The 17993-nt window shown below is 36.2% G+C and overlaps 2 protein-coding genes across 2 annotated transcripts; both read right to left on the bottom strand.

Moving 5' to 3' along the window:
- Positions 1-155: 155 nt before the first annotated feature.
- Positions 156-5178, bottom strand: LOC144650027 (uncharacterized protein C8orf74 homolog). The gene is made up of 3 exons (XM_078509662.1): positions 4671-5178; positions 2645-2943; positions 156-1457 (listed from the first exon to the last, which is right to left on the bottom strand). Exons 1-3 carry the CDS (start codon positions 5161-5163, stop codon positions 1158-1160), a joined length of 1092 nt encoding a protein of 363 aa, XP_078365788.1. The 5' UTR covers positions 5164-5178; the 3' UTR covers positions 156-1157.
- Positions 5179-5943: 765 nt separating this feature from the next.
- Positions 5944-17761, bottom strand: LOC144650028 (uncharacterized). Its single transcript, XM_078509663.1, has 9 exons — positions 17567-17761; positions 15207-15301; positions 14516-14572; positions 13395-13607; positions 11184-11257; positions 9718-9829; positions 9528-9590; positions 8561-8697; positions 5944-7287 (listed from the first exon to the last, which is right to left on the bottom strand). The coding sequence occupies exons 1-9, from the start codon at positions 17754-17756 to the stop codon at positions 7188-7190; spliced, it is 1041 nt and encodes a 346-aa protein (XP_078365789.1). The 5' UTR covers positions 17757-17761; the 3' UTR covers positions 5944-7187.
- Between the last annotated feature and the right edge of the window lie 232 nt (positions 17762-17993).

Genomic DNA, 17993 nt, shown 5'->3' with positions numbered 1-17993 from the left:
ATAATATTTAAGAGATTCTGCTGTAAAACTGCAGGAATAGTGGACTATATTTAATAATGTAGCAGTTTTATTTATAACCTGTAAGGCCCCATCACAAATTCTGTTAACATAGTAAGAAAAAGTGCCACAAAATGATAGAAGCTGAGACAAATTGCTACATTTGAAGTGACTTAAGCTTTTTTATTTATAAGGTGGCTCACAACAAGGCACACCAAACATTTTCTATTGGAGATTTATGTCTTAGCAGCTTCAAGAAATAAGCTGAAAACAGATTTTGAGACATTGTTTCTTGGAAATTATGCTGTTAACAATCTCTTAGTTCTTTAAATACATTTTTTAAATACATTTTTAAAAAATCTTTCATTGGTAACTAAAATAATGTAAAATTTAATTAATAAACAACTTTCAAAACACTTTTTTGAATTTGTCATGTTTATCGCATCACATCACCCCAAACATGAATGCACAACTTGTGAAATTCTAATTGCAATGAAATAAGATGCATGGCAGGTGCTATTTTACAACAAATTAATACTCACTCTGTTAAGTTTCAATTTTCCCGGCCAAATAACTGGTACATTTCTTGAGTCCTTTTCATCCCGCTACTAAGTTCAGTTTGAGAAAAATTACATGTACATGCACATTTTCACCGCCCGATGAAACAAACACTTGAGGGAATTTGGAAAAAAAATAAAACAATAAATAAATTTACATCTTTCTGAGGAACAAGCTTAAAAATACTTGTACTAATTAAATAGCAGGAATATACAAGCAATGTACAAAAGAGGAAAGATATTCCACATAAATATATATATATATGTCTGAATTTATCAAAACCGCGTCAAAGAAAAGTGACGTCAGTATTCTTGAACAAGTACGTTACTGCGCGAATTGGCTTAAAACGCCACGAAAGGAAAAAAAAAGAAATACAGCGCTGAAAGGTAGAGAAGAGAGAGGAGAAGAGAAAAAAGACTGACATTCCCTTTAGTTTTTATATCATCGAGTTTCGAGAAAAAACGCGTTTACAGCGATTTGCGCTAAAAACGGTGAAAATTTCCTTGACCTGGTTTTGATAGATTCAGACATATATATATATATATAGAAATAATTTTGATATGCATCACTTGGCCAAATTTGAGCCCTTCTATGTTGCAAATTCACTTCTTTCCAGAATTTCCTTTAGAGCGACGGCTTGATGCAGATTTTCTAACTCCTTTGTCAGTTTCATTTCCAACATTAGCCCGTTTGTACTTGAACTCTAATGAATCATGCATTTCATCTATTTTCTGGCTGATAGAAGTGCTGGTAATGGCAGCATTCTTAGCAGTAACATTGGTTATAATGGTGGCTAGATGTTCTTTTGTTAGATTTTCTGTGGCGGAATCAATTTCCAAAAATTGCTCCTCAAGTTGCTGGGCAGCATGTTGCATTTCTTCTTCATACTGAGCTTGTCTTTCCTGTAGAGAAAAGACAGCATTGTTATTAGGAAATAAGTACTGAATTTCCTTGAATTATAACTGTCACTTGATTAATTGCTTCCCCCACCCCTCTCCCTTGAATAATCACCCCTTCCCCCGACCCTCACTACCTCCTTTGAATAATCAACACACCTTTCTATTCCTCCACTTTTTTTCACCCCCACCCTGGGAAACAAATGACACAAGCTCTGATGCCGAGGACATTGAAAACGAAAATTAGTCAAAGACAGCAAATTAAGAACACAAGAAAATATTGTAATAATCACTTCCTTCGATTAATCACCCCCCACCCCCCATAATCCCTTCCTTTTGGTGCAAACAGGGATATAATTGCCCCCAGCTATTATTTGAGGAAATATGGTATATACAATGTGAAAAGTGTGTTCCCAATCACATATCAAGAGTCTATTTTCCTTCAAAGCCTGAATCTCATAATTTTTTGACCATTTTACAAATTATGTATTTAATATATATAACTGAAGAAAATGAACAAATTGATTCAAGAGAATGCATCCTTCACACAAGATCAATCTTTGGCTGTAACTACATTTGGCCAGCTGATGTTGGGGTCACACTGAATGATAATCAATTATTGGATCATTTACGTAGCATGTTATATTAAATGTATCAAACCAAACCACCCTGAAACATTTTTAAAATATTTTAAGTAAGTTGCTAGATCTGACAACTGCACAACTAAGTCAATAAAACTGAGTTCAGTTGTAAGTGTAACCAAATACTATTGCCTTCTCATAATATAATGTATATAATGTATATTTCAAGAGGAAATACAGTTATTTTTTATGATGAACTGAAAAATTATTTAACAACTAAGGCATCTAATGCAGGTCTTAGACCAACCCTCCAAGTTAAGACCATTTTAGTCGCCAGGGCGACTAAAATTTTGGACCTGGCAACCAAATTAAAACCGAAGTCGCCAGCCTGGCGACTAAAGTTGAAAAGAAGAATTGAAAGTGTGAGCTTAATAATTATTTACCGACTAAAATTTTTCATTGGCAACCAAACTTGAGCAGTCAGTGGCCAACCGGCCACTAAGTAAAAAAATAAACTTGGAGGGTTGTAGCCATGAGCCCAGTTAACACTGTAGACAATTGAATGCAGTTTTTTTACTTTCAATATCGCACAATGCCTTCTTTACGACTTACTTGTTTTCGCTTTTGCTCCATTTCATCAATTTGCTTCATTCTTTGTTCTTCATCCCAGATGCTCTTTTGTACACCTTCCCTCATTGCTTGTGTAGCTCTGGGTGGCTCAACAACCAAGTGAACATCTGTTATGTCGTCAGCTCTCTCTTGAGTCAGTACAAATTGATATAACTTGTAGTGTTGAAAAAATGTCAAGAAAACGTAATCTATAACAGACTTGAGGTTGGTGTCTGAGGAGTACTGGGCACGACTGTCAAGTTGCTCTTTAAACATAGCTATGGCTTCTTCCAGTGGTTTGCCTTCAAGAACAATTTTAACACAAGAGTTAACAGGGAGTTAACATTTGATTGATGAATACCATAAAATTCCAAATAAATAACCTTCCCACCCTCCCCCTCTCCAAAAATAAGCTTCCCTTTTTTTGATCTCATTTTGTTATATATTTTAGAAAGTTTTCCATGACAGTGGTATAAATATGCCCATTTGAAAGGGACGTGGAGCAGATGCAAGCCTTATTTTCAAAATTTTATGGCAAACAGAGATTTATTGGAAAGTACTGTAAGACAAAGTCAAGTATTTTTTTCTTCAATATCTTGTCTTCATCTATTTTTGTTGGGCATGCCTGTATTTCCACACACGAATTAACTTGAAATGGATTTTGATTGTTCAAAATGTGATGCTTCTACATGTTTTAATGAAAGTTGGCTTGCAGTCTTTAATTTAAAGCCTAAATTCAGATTGCATTTAAACATGGAGTTATCACTGTCTTTTTTTGCAATTAACAGTATTGGTTTACAGCTAGTGTAGACAAAGATTTTCTTACCAGGATAAGTCAAATTTTCTAGTATGGAACACACTTATTGGTGCCTGACAACATTTCAAATAATCGATCACGAAAACCACTCAAGAAAATTCAATTACCTTATTACATGAAATTTTTGCGACACGTTAATTTCGCGATTTTGAAGTGCGCATATTTCGCGACACTTAAATTTCACGATTTTGCGAAAATTTTGTATTTTGAATCACTTTAATTTAGCGTTTTTGAGTAAGACACAATTTACATTTCGTTGGCAATATTATTTAACATGCCTTTGAATTAAATAAAACGACTTCATCAAAGGGGCAATAACATCAAAATTAACAAAAACGCAAGGGCGAGACTAAATCTTGGCTGTAGCATCAACAGAGCAGTTCTCACAATGGCTACAAGTAGGTCATGCTTGTATGTGCATGAGTTATTGTTCTTGAGCCTTCCTTTAGTGGTATTAAACCTATTCTTTGTTGACTATTGACATATGTGAATAACTTAATTTTCGCGTCCTGTTATGTTTGCGACACTTATTGTTCGCGTCACTTTAATTTCGCAATTTTTTTAAAATCGCGAAATTCGCGAAATTAACGTGTCGCGAAAATTTCGTGTAATAAGGTACTTATTTTACACTGTTGAATGGTGTAGGAGTTGGGTGTGGAACTGGGACTTTAAAACCCTATACCCTACACCATACTATGTTAATTCTTCCCAGAACTGATCCGTTTCCTGGCAAATGATACAAGTGCCCCCCCCCCCTCCCCCATCCCGGGTGTAATTCAAAGACTTCCAGCTGTTTCTGCTCAATTTTGATTGGCTGACAATTGAAAATGGGTAATCTGTGCATGCTCAACAATCAGACTTGGCCAGAGTCCACATTCTTGATTTTGACCAAAACTAAAGTGAGATTGAGATGTAATGCAAATGCAAATGCACAGCTGTCTGCAGAATGTAGACTCATGGGTATTCGACTCATGCAGACTAGCAGTAAGCCTGACTGAATAGTGCTCTGGTTAGACTGTTTACGGCCAACTCTCAACGGTATCATGTTACTTAAAAAGTTTTAGATTGCAGTTTGCAGGCAGCTGCAAATGTCAGACACCGCAATTTCAAATTGGATGCCCTTAAGTGACTTGTGTTTTCAAGCAGATGATTATCGCGGGCATTATATTTTTGTGTACCGTATATGCCTGTCAATTAATGTCCACTGCTTACCTTTCGACTCGTTTAATAAACCTTGAAATATCTCAAAGAACAAAACGACTTCCCGCCATGGAAATCCATCGTTTACCAAAAAGGACAGCAATTCGTAATAGACGTCAACAAGTGTAGCACTCCTCAAATCATCTTCTTCGTTAAATGCTGGAAATTGGAGTACTTTAGCTAACAGTATTTTTCTTTCTTTGACGTTTGAATTTCGGAAAACGTCTTGAAAATCCTTCTCCCGGGAAGCCATCTTGGTTGCCAAGACATAAATATTCGTTCCAGTTTCTGAGCCATTCCAAAAACGAGAAGAGAACTGGGGAGAGAAGCCCTGACCGCGGGATTCATTCGCGAGGACTCCCGCGGGACCGTTTGCACTTGTCATCGGCAGAAACTCTTCCCAAAAGTCTGTTCGCTTTATCACGATCCCATAATACACTTTGTTTACCCCAAAATTTTTGCATAAGCATTGTTTTCGATTTCCCTGGGGACGATTGTACGTCATTGTAAATCCCAAGAAAAATTGAAAACAATGCATATGCAATTTATTTTTTGAGGGGGGGGGGGGGGGAAACAAGATGTATTATGGGAACGGTGAAAACAGCGAATGGTCATAATTGAACTTCATTTCTGAATACCTCCACCCATTTTCTCCCTTTAATACTCTGTTTAAGCCAAACAGGGCAGTAGTGTTTTATTTTCCGACTCTGCTCGAAGCTTCTCTAACAATGGTACCCGGGTGGACTCCTATATGAAACGGACGGGGATGCTTGTCGAAAATTTTGAAAAGAAACCCTAAAAGAGACCAATCTGGGTGTGGCTTAAGCTTTTCTTGACCCCTAAAAGATACCAAAAAACTAAGAATAGAATTTATATTTGTATATTTCTTCATGTGTAACCCTAAACGAGACCATTTTGGCTAAAAATATTGGCGTTTTGCCCGGAACACCCTAGTGAGACCAAAAATCCGAAATTTACACTCCTAAGCGAGAGGTCGAGCATCCCCATCATTTTCATATGCGAGTCCCCCCACCCGAGCAATGGTAGCAAACAAAAAACTGAAGTTTAAAATGGTTGTTTATTCTATGTAGTTCCTCTCCTTATATAAATTATTTTATTTCATCGTCAGTCAACCTTTATCATCTAGAAAAAATTTACCTTGTTTGCAATGTTGCCTCAAGATTGTTCAAACATTGAAAGAATAGGTTCACAATTCAGGGGAAAAAACAAATCTTGGGATACCCTTTGGTTATTCTTGCACGGGCAAACAAAACTTAGAAACAGAGACACTTGTTGACTCTTTAATTTTTACACCAAAAATAAAACATCAACTGCTTTTTATAATCCATTTGTACAATGTAATAATTATTGCATAGGAGATCTTAGTTCAATTATATTTACAGCAGGCATTAAACCTCAGAAATTAATTCTTGTAATTGTATGTATTTCCAGTAATGTCATGGCACAAACAGCCTATTGAAAAGAAGTGATTTGTGTACAAAAATATGGCAGAATATTATTCTCTGAGTAAAATGGCAAGGAGTGTTATTAAAATTTATTTCTGATTCTTTTTTTGGAAAAATAAAGAAATTTCGATTCTTCTTCTCTTGACAAACGAGGATGAGAAAAATACTTCAAAATAGTTCAAAAATACTTGAACTTATATTACATTGTCAAACTATTCATTGATAAAAAAGAGCATAACTAATTCTCTTAGAGGTGCAAATTTTGTAACATGGACAACTAAGATCGCCCATAACCTGCATGCATCCTATTTCCTGCAAAAAGGTTAGAACAACGACTCAACTACACAAGACTTAGCTTCACAGATTTGCCTCAAAACATTGTACAAGTCAGTTTACCTTCAGGAAAGGGGTTAAAAAATACATGAACAAGCTCAATATTATTACATGTGTGTGGATATCTTAGCTCATCCAATCTTTACTACAAAAAAATGGGCCAATATCGCTCTTGTTCTTTTTGTCAGTCTCTGATAAACTTGAAGACAAGGAACTCAACCGCGCGCGACACACATCACATCGCTCGCACAGGAACGCTTGCTACGCAGGCTACATATTTACTAACTAAAAGTTTTTTGAAAAAAAATTCAATGTTCTTCTGACAAGATGCGACTTATCTATGATTGGCTGCGACATTGCTGTCCATTTTAAAATTTGGCTGGCAGCTTGATGTTTCTCTCAGCAATAATGCGTGCAAAAGAACACACCCAGACACTTACAGCGAGGGCCAACTATCAATCAATAAACAGCACTTCCAACAAGTCGATCAGATTCCAAATTTTCTAGCAGTTCAATGTTCTGACACCCTATTATATTCTAACTGAGCATACTCAGGATAAAAAAATCATTTTCAATTATGTTGAAAAAGATCATATCAAATATTATTATTTATTATAATACTTAAATAGATAAATAATTGCACTAATTGCCCTTGTGTTCAATGTCCACTCTGCTATATGCTTTTAATTTTTTTGGAAAAACTAAGAGTGACTAGTTTAATTGTTAAGTGTTATCTTTCATCTGAATGCACGTGAACATCTGTTATTCTGTCAATAGAGTCTAGTTGCTGTGATATAAACTTGAGTGTGTCCACGCCAGACAGCAGTTGCCTAAAATGTAATTAACAACAATGATAAATAACTGTCAGGAAGTGCTGCGTATAACTATAATAATTGTGACAGTTAGGTTGCTCCAGTGCTCTCTAAGGCAGACAACTCTCTGAGATAGAAGTTGGTGCTGATGTCAATGGTTTCTTTTATTAATTATACAGAGGTAAGGATGCATTCCTTGTAAACTGGTCCGATGTTACAAATAATAGCTCCTTACATTATTTCGTGGAATTTCCTTGTACAAATGCGGAAAATGTTAGAGCAGACATGTCTATGGAAGGAAGTGTTCTAAGAGAACTTCACTACAACCTAAACAATTTCTTTTACCCAAATATTTGATTACTTGAAGGAAAAGATTTGCTTAAAACAATGCTGTTTCAAGCTGCAGTAATTGAATAACTATAAATCAATCATTAATCAATCAAACTTAATTTTACAAGGGTAACATCTAATAGTTTTTCAACTACAGTAATAATTTTGTGGCCCTCTTAAATATACTTAAAGTTAAAAATCTACTATAAACAATAGTCTAATTTAAAATCTAGTTATAACCTTAGTAAAAATCAAAACATGAGTAAAAAATTAAAAGCTAAGCTACAATGTTAATCAAAAAATTATTTATTAATTATCTCAATCTAAAAATTATTATCTAAAAAGGGAGTTAGTAATAATTTTATTGTTGAGCTGACTTAATTTATGAAGAGGCACGCAACTCAAGGGGGAGGCGACCTATTAAACCCCTGCCTGTTTGCATGCGTTAACATCAGCAGAAAAACAGCAGGTTGATAAAAATGCATAAAAAAACGTTTTCTCCAAATTACATTTTTGTAGCAATTGTTTTGTGACCGAATTATCATGAAAAAAGTTCAGTTTTTACAGCTGCCACATTAACGTCCTTCTTTAGGACATGTACGCTAAGGGTATGTATAAGTTCTTGTGGACACTTGTGATTTCTTAGTTTTCCTGTTATTTGCTTCAACACTACTTGAAAGTAATTTGAGCAGAAATAAAGCCTAACCTTACTACGGTGGCACAGAAAATTTCACAACAGGTTAAGTTTAAAATATTTAGAAATTTGGAGAAGTTGTTTAACTTTCTGTTTGACAAGCAATTTAAAACTTTCTTTTTTCACTACATCAAAATGTTGTGATAATGTGGAAATTTGATGTCTCAAAGTTTTGTGTAATGAGGTACTATGTAATAGTTGTAAAGTGAGTACATCTCACAGAAGGAAAAGAACAACCTTAACAAAATAATAGAACTGAGCACAAACCTTACTGCTTGCTCTGCATTCTTTGCTGCGGCATTCATTTGATCAGCAGCAGCTCGGGATTTATCTCTGACAGCTGTCATTGTACTTTGATTGGCATCCAGAAGCTGGTTATATGTTGCTATAGGGACAGACTCAGTCTGATGGAAAACAAATTAAAAAAAATTAATAATTTTTAAATAATTACCTTTTTTAGCTTTTTAAGAGGGCCACTGGCTTATCAGCTTTGCTGTGATGTGAGTGTTTCTATATACTGTAATAATTATGCTGGAAAAGCTCCCATGTTGAAACTAATTTACATAAATGAAAGTTGTGAGTCAAGATTATTTGACAAGTGAATGATCAGATTCAAACAATGAACCTTTTTCTGTGGTAATTGTGTAGTAAAATAACAATACTTTCCTTTTGGTTAACAATGATTTTGTAATGCACAGACAGGTAAAAAACATATGATACTACTTCTGACGTTTCGGCAACCCCATGACACCATTATCAAATGGATTCTATCTATGGCTGCTAAAGTATTTGTGTAGCCACCTCCGCTATGTAAATTTATAACTCTTTGAACTTGCATTCAGTTAATTTGTCATTTGACCCCTTGATAATGGCGTCATGAGGTTGCTGAAATGCCAGGAAGTATTAAATATTGTTTGTTTTTACCTGTTTGTGCAATACTTTCTTTGTGGGACAGGGGGGTCTGAACCTCCTGCCTGCCGTACCTTTTACTCCCGCCTCCCCGCCCCTTTCCGTAGCTGTTCTCTCCTGTTTGTTCCATGTCCATTGCGAAATATAATTAAATGTTATGACATTTTACTTGTTTTCTCCCAGTTCCCGCCACCTTAAGAATCCCACTTCCCGACGTTTCTTCTCTCGCTTCCTGCCCCTTTTCTCCTGGGCTCCCACCCCCCTGTCCCCCTCCACAAAGACTGTTTACATGTAGAAAAAGGACCCCAAAGTGATCAATAAATACCTTTAATATGTTTACTTCTTCCTTCAATTTTGAAACTGTTGCTTCTGCCCTAAGAGCTCTTTGCTGGAAAAACAAAACACAAAAATCAGTTAAGCGCTGTAAAGCTGAAAAAGCTCACTACAAATATCAAATATCAAAGCTGTCAAAAAGCGCTATGTATCCCTAATGGTAAAGTTGAACTATCTCTCACCGTAGTAAGTTCCAAATTTTTCTCTACCATGTGTATCATATTTTCTAGCGCTGCTGTTTCATCTGCCTCTCGTTTCTCAATCTTTGCCAGCTTCCTTTGCAAACTCACAACTCTGTTGAAAAAATAAAGTTAACTGTCATAAACAAGCCATGACACGATCCTGACCATGAGCTCACCAATTTATTAAGCAAATGGGGAAAAGATGGCCAAAAAAACAGGGCTTCAATCAGATTAGAGCATGAGACCTCCCCAATACCAGTGCGATGCTCTACCAACTGAGCTGTGAAGCCAAGTATTGGGAGGCAGTTAACTTTAGCCTTGAAGTTTTTCAAGCTTCTTTTCTCCAGCTTGTTAATCGGTGAGCTGACAGTGAGGATTTTATCATTGCTTGTTTCTCTCTGCCATACAAAATAATCTCATTTACCATATTCTGTAAACTGTGATGACCTAAGCAAAACCTGAACCCTTCTATTACCCTAAGCAAAACCTAAACCCTTCATACCCCTCCCACCATCCTTACTAACCCTCCCCTACTATCTGCTGTTACCCCCCTCCCCTAAGTAGTATCATTTATTTTATTTTTTATTTTTACTAATCTGCACTGGATTTGAACTCTCAACCTCTGGATTTGCTGTTCAACCCCTTATACGCTTTGCCATGAAAAAAATGTTGGTCAAACCACTATTTTTTTAAAAATATATGACTCCAACCCATACCCTAACCCTATTATTTACCTAGTTAAAAAAAGACAACTAGTTGAAATAAACTGAAATATAAAAAATTAACTGCAAATCTACGTAGTTCAACCTCACTCTGTTTAATAAAAAGGTCGCAATCCCTTTGTTATAAAAATGACTGGTTCAACTCTCATCCTCCATTTTCTCCCTCACTCCTTTTTAGGCGATGACGTCAGTCAAGCCTTATGCCAGAGGCAGTGGGCGGAATTTGTACCACTTTCTGTTTCGATTCTGTTGCGATCGACCGATCAATAGGACTCAATAGAACCGAATGAGTTAACAAGAAATCGCTGCAAAAAACACGAAGCAAAATACGCCTGGACAATTAGAAAGGACTGATACAAAGTATGAACGAAAGAGAGAAATTATGTATTTGCGAGTTTTATTGAATTCAGTGAACAGACATGATCACATCTCTACATTTACTAATACAATGGAAACGCTTGACCTTGCGTGTCGCTCGCGAGAAGTATTGAATATCGTATATTGAATGTCACACTACAAAATAACGCAACTTTTTGTTGAACAATCATTCAACACAGAAATTGTCAGCTACTTTTATTTAGTATACGTTTATTTTCCTGAAAATTAGCTAAGACCCCCTTGGGAAACGTCATCGCCTCTGCATGCACTGCATGCCGTTTATTTTATTATTTTGGAGGGGAGGTGCGATGAATTCATAACAGGATTACTCGCTACCACTATAATATACATAACATAGGATATCACCTTTTCTTCTCTTCATCTCTTGCTTGGTTAGCCTCTTGTAGATCTCTTCTTAGTTTTTCATTTTCTTCTTTTAACTGATGTAATAATAAAAAGACTTTTTAATGGATTTCCATTTGTGTTGGTTCTGTACAAAAGTCATGTTAACAACAGGGCAAGAAGTTTTATTTTAAATCTACTTGCCCAGTGGGCCAGTAAATTTCAATTTTCACTCTCTTCCCCTCAACCTCACTGAAATATTTCTTACCATTACTCATACTCACAAGACTACTAAGGCTAATTCCACTTGCCCAGTGGGCCACCAAACTTCTATAAGACACTACTCTGAGCCAGGAACACAGCACATATGGTTATGGTTGATCATCCAATGCCCCAACAAGCAAAGAAGCCAATGAAACAATTTTTCAAAATCCCATATCACAATCTATTTTGATCTTCTTTTATATCTTTTATATTTTCTTTGGTGTTTGCTGTTCCATTTTGATTGGTTGACAGCTAATGGTATATGAGCTCAAATACCATTGACCTCAAATGTGGTAGCTGATACGCGTCAACAAAAACAGCTCGGAAGCGAAAATAAATTCTTTGGGTGTGTTTAATAAAACAATTATTATTCCACTCGTGCTTGTTGGATATGAGATCGTTATAGCCAATGAGGTGCGTAGCACCAAGTTGGCTATCTTCCATCTCATATCCAACGTGAGCTCATTGAATAATATTGTTAATATTTTTCTCAATTTGATGCACGTACTGGTATATTATTTTTAATTACCGTATTTATTCGAATAAGGGCCGCCCCCGAATAAGAGCCGCATTTCGGACAAATAAGTTAATAAGCGCCGTCCCCGAATAAGCGCTGCAATCCTGATGCGGCGCTTATTCAAGGAAATCCATTCAACTTAAAACAGCAATACAAAGCAACTCTAAAACAAACTTAGACATTTCTTTCCATCAAAAACGATGTTTTGCAGTTCAAAGTGATTGTTTTACCACTTGTGGAGTAGAGTTGTGCTGGTGGAGAGGAGTTGAGGTGGTGGAGTGGAGTTTTGGTGGGATGGAGTTGCTGGTTGGGTACAGTTATGCTGGTGTAGTGGTTGGTGGTGATTAATACAAACCCCAGTTAATCTAAAAAAACCTTTTAAGTTGTAACTTCCTACTAGGTGGAAGAAAATTGCTCTTCAAAAGCTGGAAAGCTCTTGAACACATGAGCATATCTATATACTAATACTCTTGATTTGTGTATGTTAGTCGAGCAGAGTTGAGGTGGTGGAGTGGAGTTCTGATGATGAAGTGAAGTTATGTTGGTGGGGTGGAGTTGTTGGTCGGGTACAGTTGTGGAGATAGAAAAGTGGTTGGTGGTGATTAATACAAAAAACTTCCTACTAGGTGGAAAAAATTGCTCTTTAAAAGCTGGAAAGCTCTTGAACGTGGCCTAACTAACGTAACATGAGCGTATCTATATACTACTACTCTCGATTTGTGTATGTTAGTCGAGCACAAACCCCAGTTAAGCTTAAAAAAACTTTAAAGTTGTAACTTAGTACAAGGTGAAAAAGAATTGCTCTATAAAAGCTGGAAAGCTCTTGAACGCAGCCTAACTAACATAACATGAGCCTAAGTAACGTAACATGAACGTCTCTATACTCTACTACTCTAGTCTAATTTACCATTTATTAATCGGCTATACTGTACTGCTCTACTCTACGCTACTCTATCCTTACTCTAGTGTACTCAACTCTACTACGTACATAATGGTGTTTCAACGAAAAAAGAATGTTTTTTTTTATACGTAAAGCAGTAGAGCTGGTAGAGAAGGGAAAAAACTCTACCGAAACTGTAGGTCCAATTTTGTGCCAGGTATATTAGTTTTTCTATCCAACATTCTTACAATACGTAGTTCTGATCTGTAAATGTTGTGAAGGCCGCAAACTTTGCCAGGAGAGCTATTAAATGCCACTTTGCTCTTCAACAGAGACGAATACTGACAATCAAAAGACACTATAATTTCAATAAATGTAAAGGATTAGATTCTTTGTGGCGTCCAAATTTTCAATAAGCGCCATGCTCAAATAACCACCGCCCTTGAATAAGCGCCGCACTTGAGGTGCGAAAAATTTAATAAGCGTCACGGCACTTATTCAAGAGTAAATACAGTATAGGACCTAAACAACTGTAGTGACAAAATAATCCTTGAGTGCCGGGCTTTAGTCTCACCTGATTCAATTCTTCAATCACCATGGCCTGAGTTTCAGAGCTGTCCAGTGGAGCTACAAAGTAATTAATACTTCCAGACACTGGTGACTGGTTAGTGACATTAAGAATATCTTCAGATGATTCACTCTCGCTCCCCGTCTCTGTGCTGTCGTCTGAGTCATCTTTTCCAACAGTCTTACCATCCAGAATATTTACTTCTTCACTTACATCTCCCTGGATGTTTAGGCAAACGAGGCTTGTAAAAATCAAGATCACTTGTTCATCATCATCATCGTCATTTATCAGCCAGTTTAGAATTGACAATTTACAGCAATAACTATGGTAGGTAGGGGGAGGAGACCTCCAAGAAAGCACCAGGATTGTAGGGGAGGCCAGCTCAGTTATCACATGCTAGTAATTTAGGGCACGTTCATTTCCGATCAATCCGGAATAAGAATAATTGGAATAATGTGAGTTAGCGTTCGTTTGGCTGCTCTTCCTATTCTGGAATACTTGGATTTCCATTCCGGCTATTTCTCCTCCCAGGAGCAGAAATAGCCAGAATGTATTCCGTAACATATTCTTATTCCAGAATATTCCCACACAAACGCGCCCTTAGTTGTGGATGTGCAGCGAGGTCAGTTCATACTTCCTTCATTAAAAATTCAATTATTTTTTTTCTTAAAAGTAGAAGAGCTAGTTGAACTAGTGATTGATTGGGAGAGAACTCCAAATTTTAGGACCCTGGTAAAGTATTGTAAACTACTTAAGATTAGTAGGACAGTGATGTGGTCGATAACACTTGGCTATTCTTGTGTCATAACTGTGTATTTAACTAATTAATGTATTTGACTTGATAACATCATATTTCCTCTATTTATGTTTACATTGCTATAGCAAAATCCTGTTTTCTCAAACCATTAATGTCTCAGGCCAAACACTCAAACAAAAAGCTTCCCTTGACTTTGCTGCATTCAGCTGAACACTGCAATCTTTCCTTTGATTTATCAAGCTCCTTATATTTCTCAAACCAATTTTTGGTTCCCTCAGAGGTTAGAGAAATCGGGGGGACCAACTGTATTTGCAAAATTATCTTTGTACTAAATTTGCACTGACACTTAAAAACCAACAGATTTGCTTACATTTATTGCCACATTATCCTGATCAGTTTTTACTTCATGGACTTCATCATCAATGATCTGCAAAGAAATATGGATTATTTGTGATAATAGACTGTAAAATGGCTATCAATAACATGTCACATTGCAAGTGTTTCTAGAAAATATCTGAACTCTTACCGCTCTAAAGGTGACTGAAAACTACAGGATTGGGGGACTTAGTTATGTGTTAGGGCTGATCATTTAGCCAAAAAAGAAAAATAAGAAACAAACTGCAGACATTCAATGATGAACAGAGATGCTAGACATAATAATGAGGCCTTGCAAGGGGTAAAAGCGACAAGCGACATGACCCTGAATACTGGTACTTGCAACACAGGAACAATTTAACAGCGACATCAGAAAGGCACTGAAATGCGACAGTGACACAATGCGACATCAACACAATAGGGGAAAAAACGACAGCGACATTCACTTGGCCTCAATAACACCAATTTGGTGATTCACTGAACTTTGTCAAATTATTGTAATGGTTATTTTAGTTATTAAGGGCTCCCATATGAAGGGAAGTTTGAACAGGAGTAAATGCATGGATTAATGGCCGATCAGCTAAAAAATCTATGCAAACATTTGTATAGAGAGAAAGCCATGATATAGAGGTTGACATTTATAAAAGAAATTTCATAAGCTTGAGGAATGGTATGTGGTCAAATACCTGTAAAACACGCTTGTTTCTTGAGGCCAGGTCATCTGACACAAACCTTTTGTAAGAAAATGGATTGAGATCTTCTTTGCCACCGTCACTATCAACTGAAACACAATTTAAAAAATTTAATTTATTATAATGAAAATAATTTAGTATAGCTGTGACTTGTCCCAGGTGAAGAAACATGTAGTGGTTCCCTATCATTCCTATGAAATAGGATCAAACACTAAATGGCTGCTTTCTTCTTTTTTTAAATTATATTTAAAACATGTAGGCAGAGGCAGAGTCCAAAACAAAATCTAGTGGTGCATCCTAGATGCTGTGGTATTTGCAATTTCAAACAAGATGCATAAATAGCTTAGAACTGGGTGTTCAAAGTCTAATTACTTTCTTGGTTTAAATTAAAACGAAAAGTGAAGGTTTAGGAAAGTATTCTTGTCAGTCATGCAAATATGTGAGGTTTGTGTGAGCCACAGCTATTCAATTTCCATAGCAATCACATAATCCTTACATTAAGCCAGTTTAATCACAGCGAGCCCAGGCTTACGCTTCATGACAAGTCGGTCAGAATGGAGGTGTAAAAATTATAAGGATTTGTATGAAACTTTATAGCAAAAATTCATATCAAAAGAAAATATGTTGTCATAATGTTGCTCATAAAATAATTTAAAAATCAACTTTTCGGAAAAATCAACTTTTCGACGCAAAATAATGGAAAGCCTGTTGATTGCTTGCGAGAAACCAACTTTGAATAAACAGGTGCACTGTTTTATCGCCAAACTGTTCCCGTCGGGAATTACATAACAACACAAAACCAAGCTGAATGTAAATGTTCATTTAACACTGATGATGACCTTTGAGTCGAAAACGTTTTGTTTTTAAGAACTTTAATAACTTTTATCTCTTTTTAGCCTTTTCAAAATTATAAAAGAAAATATAATAAACAGCTAGTGAAGCTCACATTTTACATCATAGGTTGTCTATAAGTTGTTTCTTGACTGTTCTAAAGCATTTAAATGCTATTTTACTGAAATTTTTAATTTTAGTTTACTCTTTCCTAAATTTATTCAAGGGTGAACACATCAGATGCTCGATACACAACACTGTTCAACAAAAACAAGCCCAAAATTGCTTTTAATTTCATCTGCTCACTCCAAAACTTTGGATGGGTATAGTTTGAAGACCATGCTTTCGATAAAGTAAATTTTTGATCCGGCTGCCCCTCTCCATGATTTAAGAATACGAAAAAAATGACCAACATTTGTAGACTTTTGGCTTTCTCCAACACCTTGCCTCTGATAGAGTGGACACATTTTTAATTAGCTTGCCTTTTACGTGCAGCCTCATGCTATGATTGGGTGATAAATGTCAGGGCGATGACACGTCTTTCCCTCAGGGGAGGGAGGCAAACGAGACCTTCGAGGGTGCTCTGCCTTACACACGTACACTGGCCCAAGCTCCCACAGGGTGATTTTGCCTCACGTGTAAATCTAGACTCACTGGGCTCCCTATTGTCTAATGATGGTAAATGGAAATGATTTTTGGTTTTCTTAAAGCTGACAAGCTGCTGAACAGAAGTGTTACTACAATTCATTCACTGAAAACTACAAAAACAACAAAAGTTTTAAAATGTGAACTGTGCAAATGCTTGAAATCATATATATGATAAATAAATTATTTCGAAAATGTGGGAGAACATTAAAATTTGCTGTACACCTTGAGTCTATGTTGCACTACAACTGTTTTTGATGGACAAGAAACAGTGAAGTGTACATAAAAAACATTAATCCATATATAAGCTTGACTTATTGATAAATACTAGGCACACCAATGAAGGAATGTTGTTTCAACCCAGGTTTATGAATTATATTTACACATTATTCATTAATGATTTAATGACTTGTGAATGAGTAATCCAAAAAGGCAATGCTCACATATAAAGCACTGTGAAAAATATTCTGCAACGTTTGTTATTTCAATTTTTTAGTATACGTTATAGGTTAACTTCTTTGCAATTAACCTAGACCGGCCAGGTTAATTAGGACTACCTCCTGAAGATGACACTGTTATAATCACAAAAACGAATTTAATTCGTTCATGAAAATTTGTAATGTATTTTGGATTTAAAAGAAGTACATTATTTATAAGGCTATAACATGACTACAAATGCTTAGTTTATATCACAAGATGTTGACAGATTTGACAGGCCGGGCACAAACAACTGCAAGCAAAAACCAAGGCCTATTCTGTTGATTTAACTTTCATTTTGTAAAAACGGTATCACATAGAAATTCCTACAGTTTAAAAGAGCGCAGAATACTCAAATATTTTTGTATGACAGCGAAAAAGAAATACCATAACGTCTTTACCTTCTTTATTGACTTCCGGAAAGGGCGCTTCATCTTCAAATATATCCTTATTACGCTGATTCACAGCCGAAGTTTTAGAGGTCTGTTTACCCTGAGTCTTCTTAGTTGTTGGAATTTTAGTTTCGTGTTTAGATTTCACGAATTTTTTGAAAGAAAAAGGATTCTCGTTCGAACCCCCTCCTTCCGCCATATTGTTTTCATTGAAGTATCCTCTGACGATATATTGCGCGGGCTCAAATCTTCCCCTGTTACGTGTTTGGTCATGTGATTTCCAGCCTCGAAAACTATGCGGAAGTTAATCGAAGTATCGATTGATCTTGATGCTTTCGATGGCCGAGGGTTTATGAAATGCTTAAGGCAGTACAGAAAAATTAAGCTCTGTTTTGGTGATCAAAGGACATTATTAAGTCTGGAGATCCCTAAGTTG

Source organism: Oculina patagonica, chromosome 4, assembly GCF_052425735.1.
Source record: "Oculina patagonica isolate OP01 chromosome 4, crgOcupat, whole genome shotgun sequence".
NCBI classification, from domain to species: Eukaryota; Metazoa; Cnidaria; class Anthozoa; order Scleractinia; family Oculinidae; genus Oculina; species Oculina patagonica.
Note: the sequence above shows the minus strand (reverse complement) of the source record. Positions and strands in the feature narration are given on the sequence as shown.

What these genes read in the sequence shown, in the direction of transcription:
- LOC144650027 (XM_078509662.1), bottom strand. Translation starts at nt 5,163, where the DNA reads ATGACGTACAATCGTCCCCAGGGAAATCGAAAACAATGCTTATGCAAA. An exon ending in TTTATTAAACGAGTCGAAAG is followed by an intron (nt 2,944 to 4,670) that starts GTAAGCAGTGGA and finishes TTGTTCTTGAAG; the next exon opens with GCAAACCACTGGAAGAAGCC. An exon ending in TGGAGCAAAAGCGAAAACAA is followed by an intron (nt 1,458 to 2,644) that starts GTAAGTCGTAAA and finishes TTTTCTCTACAG; the next exon opens with GAAAGACAAGCTCAGTATGA.
- LOC144650028 (XM_078509663.1), bottom strand. Translation starts at nt 17,756, where the DNA reads ATGGCGGAAGGAGGGGGTTCGAACGAGAATCCTTTTTCTTTCAAAAAA. An exon ending in AGAGATGAAGAGAAGAAAAG is followed by an intron (nt 9,830 to 11,183) that starts GTGATATCCTAT and finishes TTTTTTCAACAG; the next exon opens with AGTTGTGAGTTTGCAAAGGA. An exon ending in AATGCAGAGCAAGCAGTAAG is followed by an intron (nt 7,288 to 8,560) that starts GTTTGTGCTCAG and finishes ATTACATTTTAG; the next exon opens with GCAACTGCTGTCTGGCGTGG.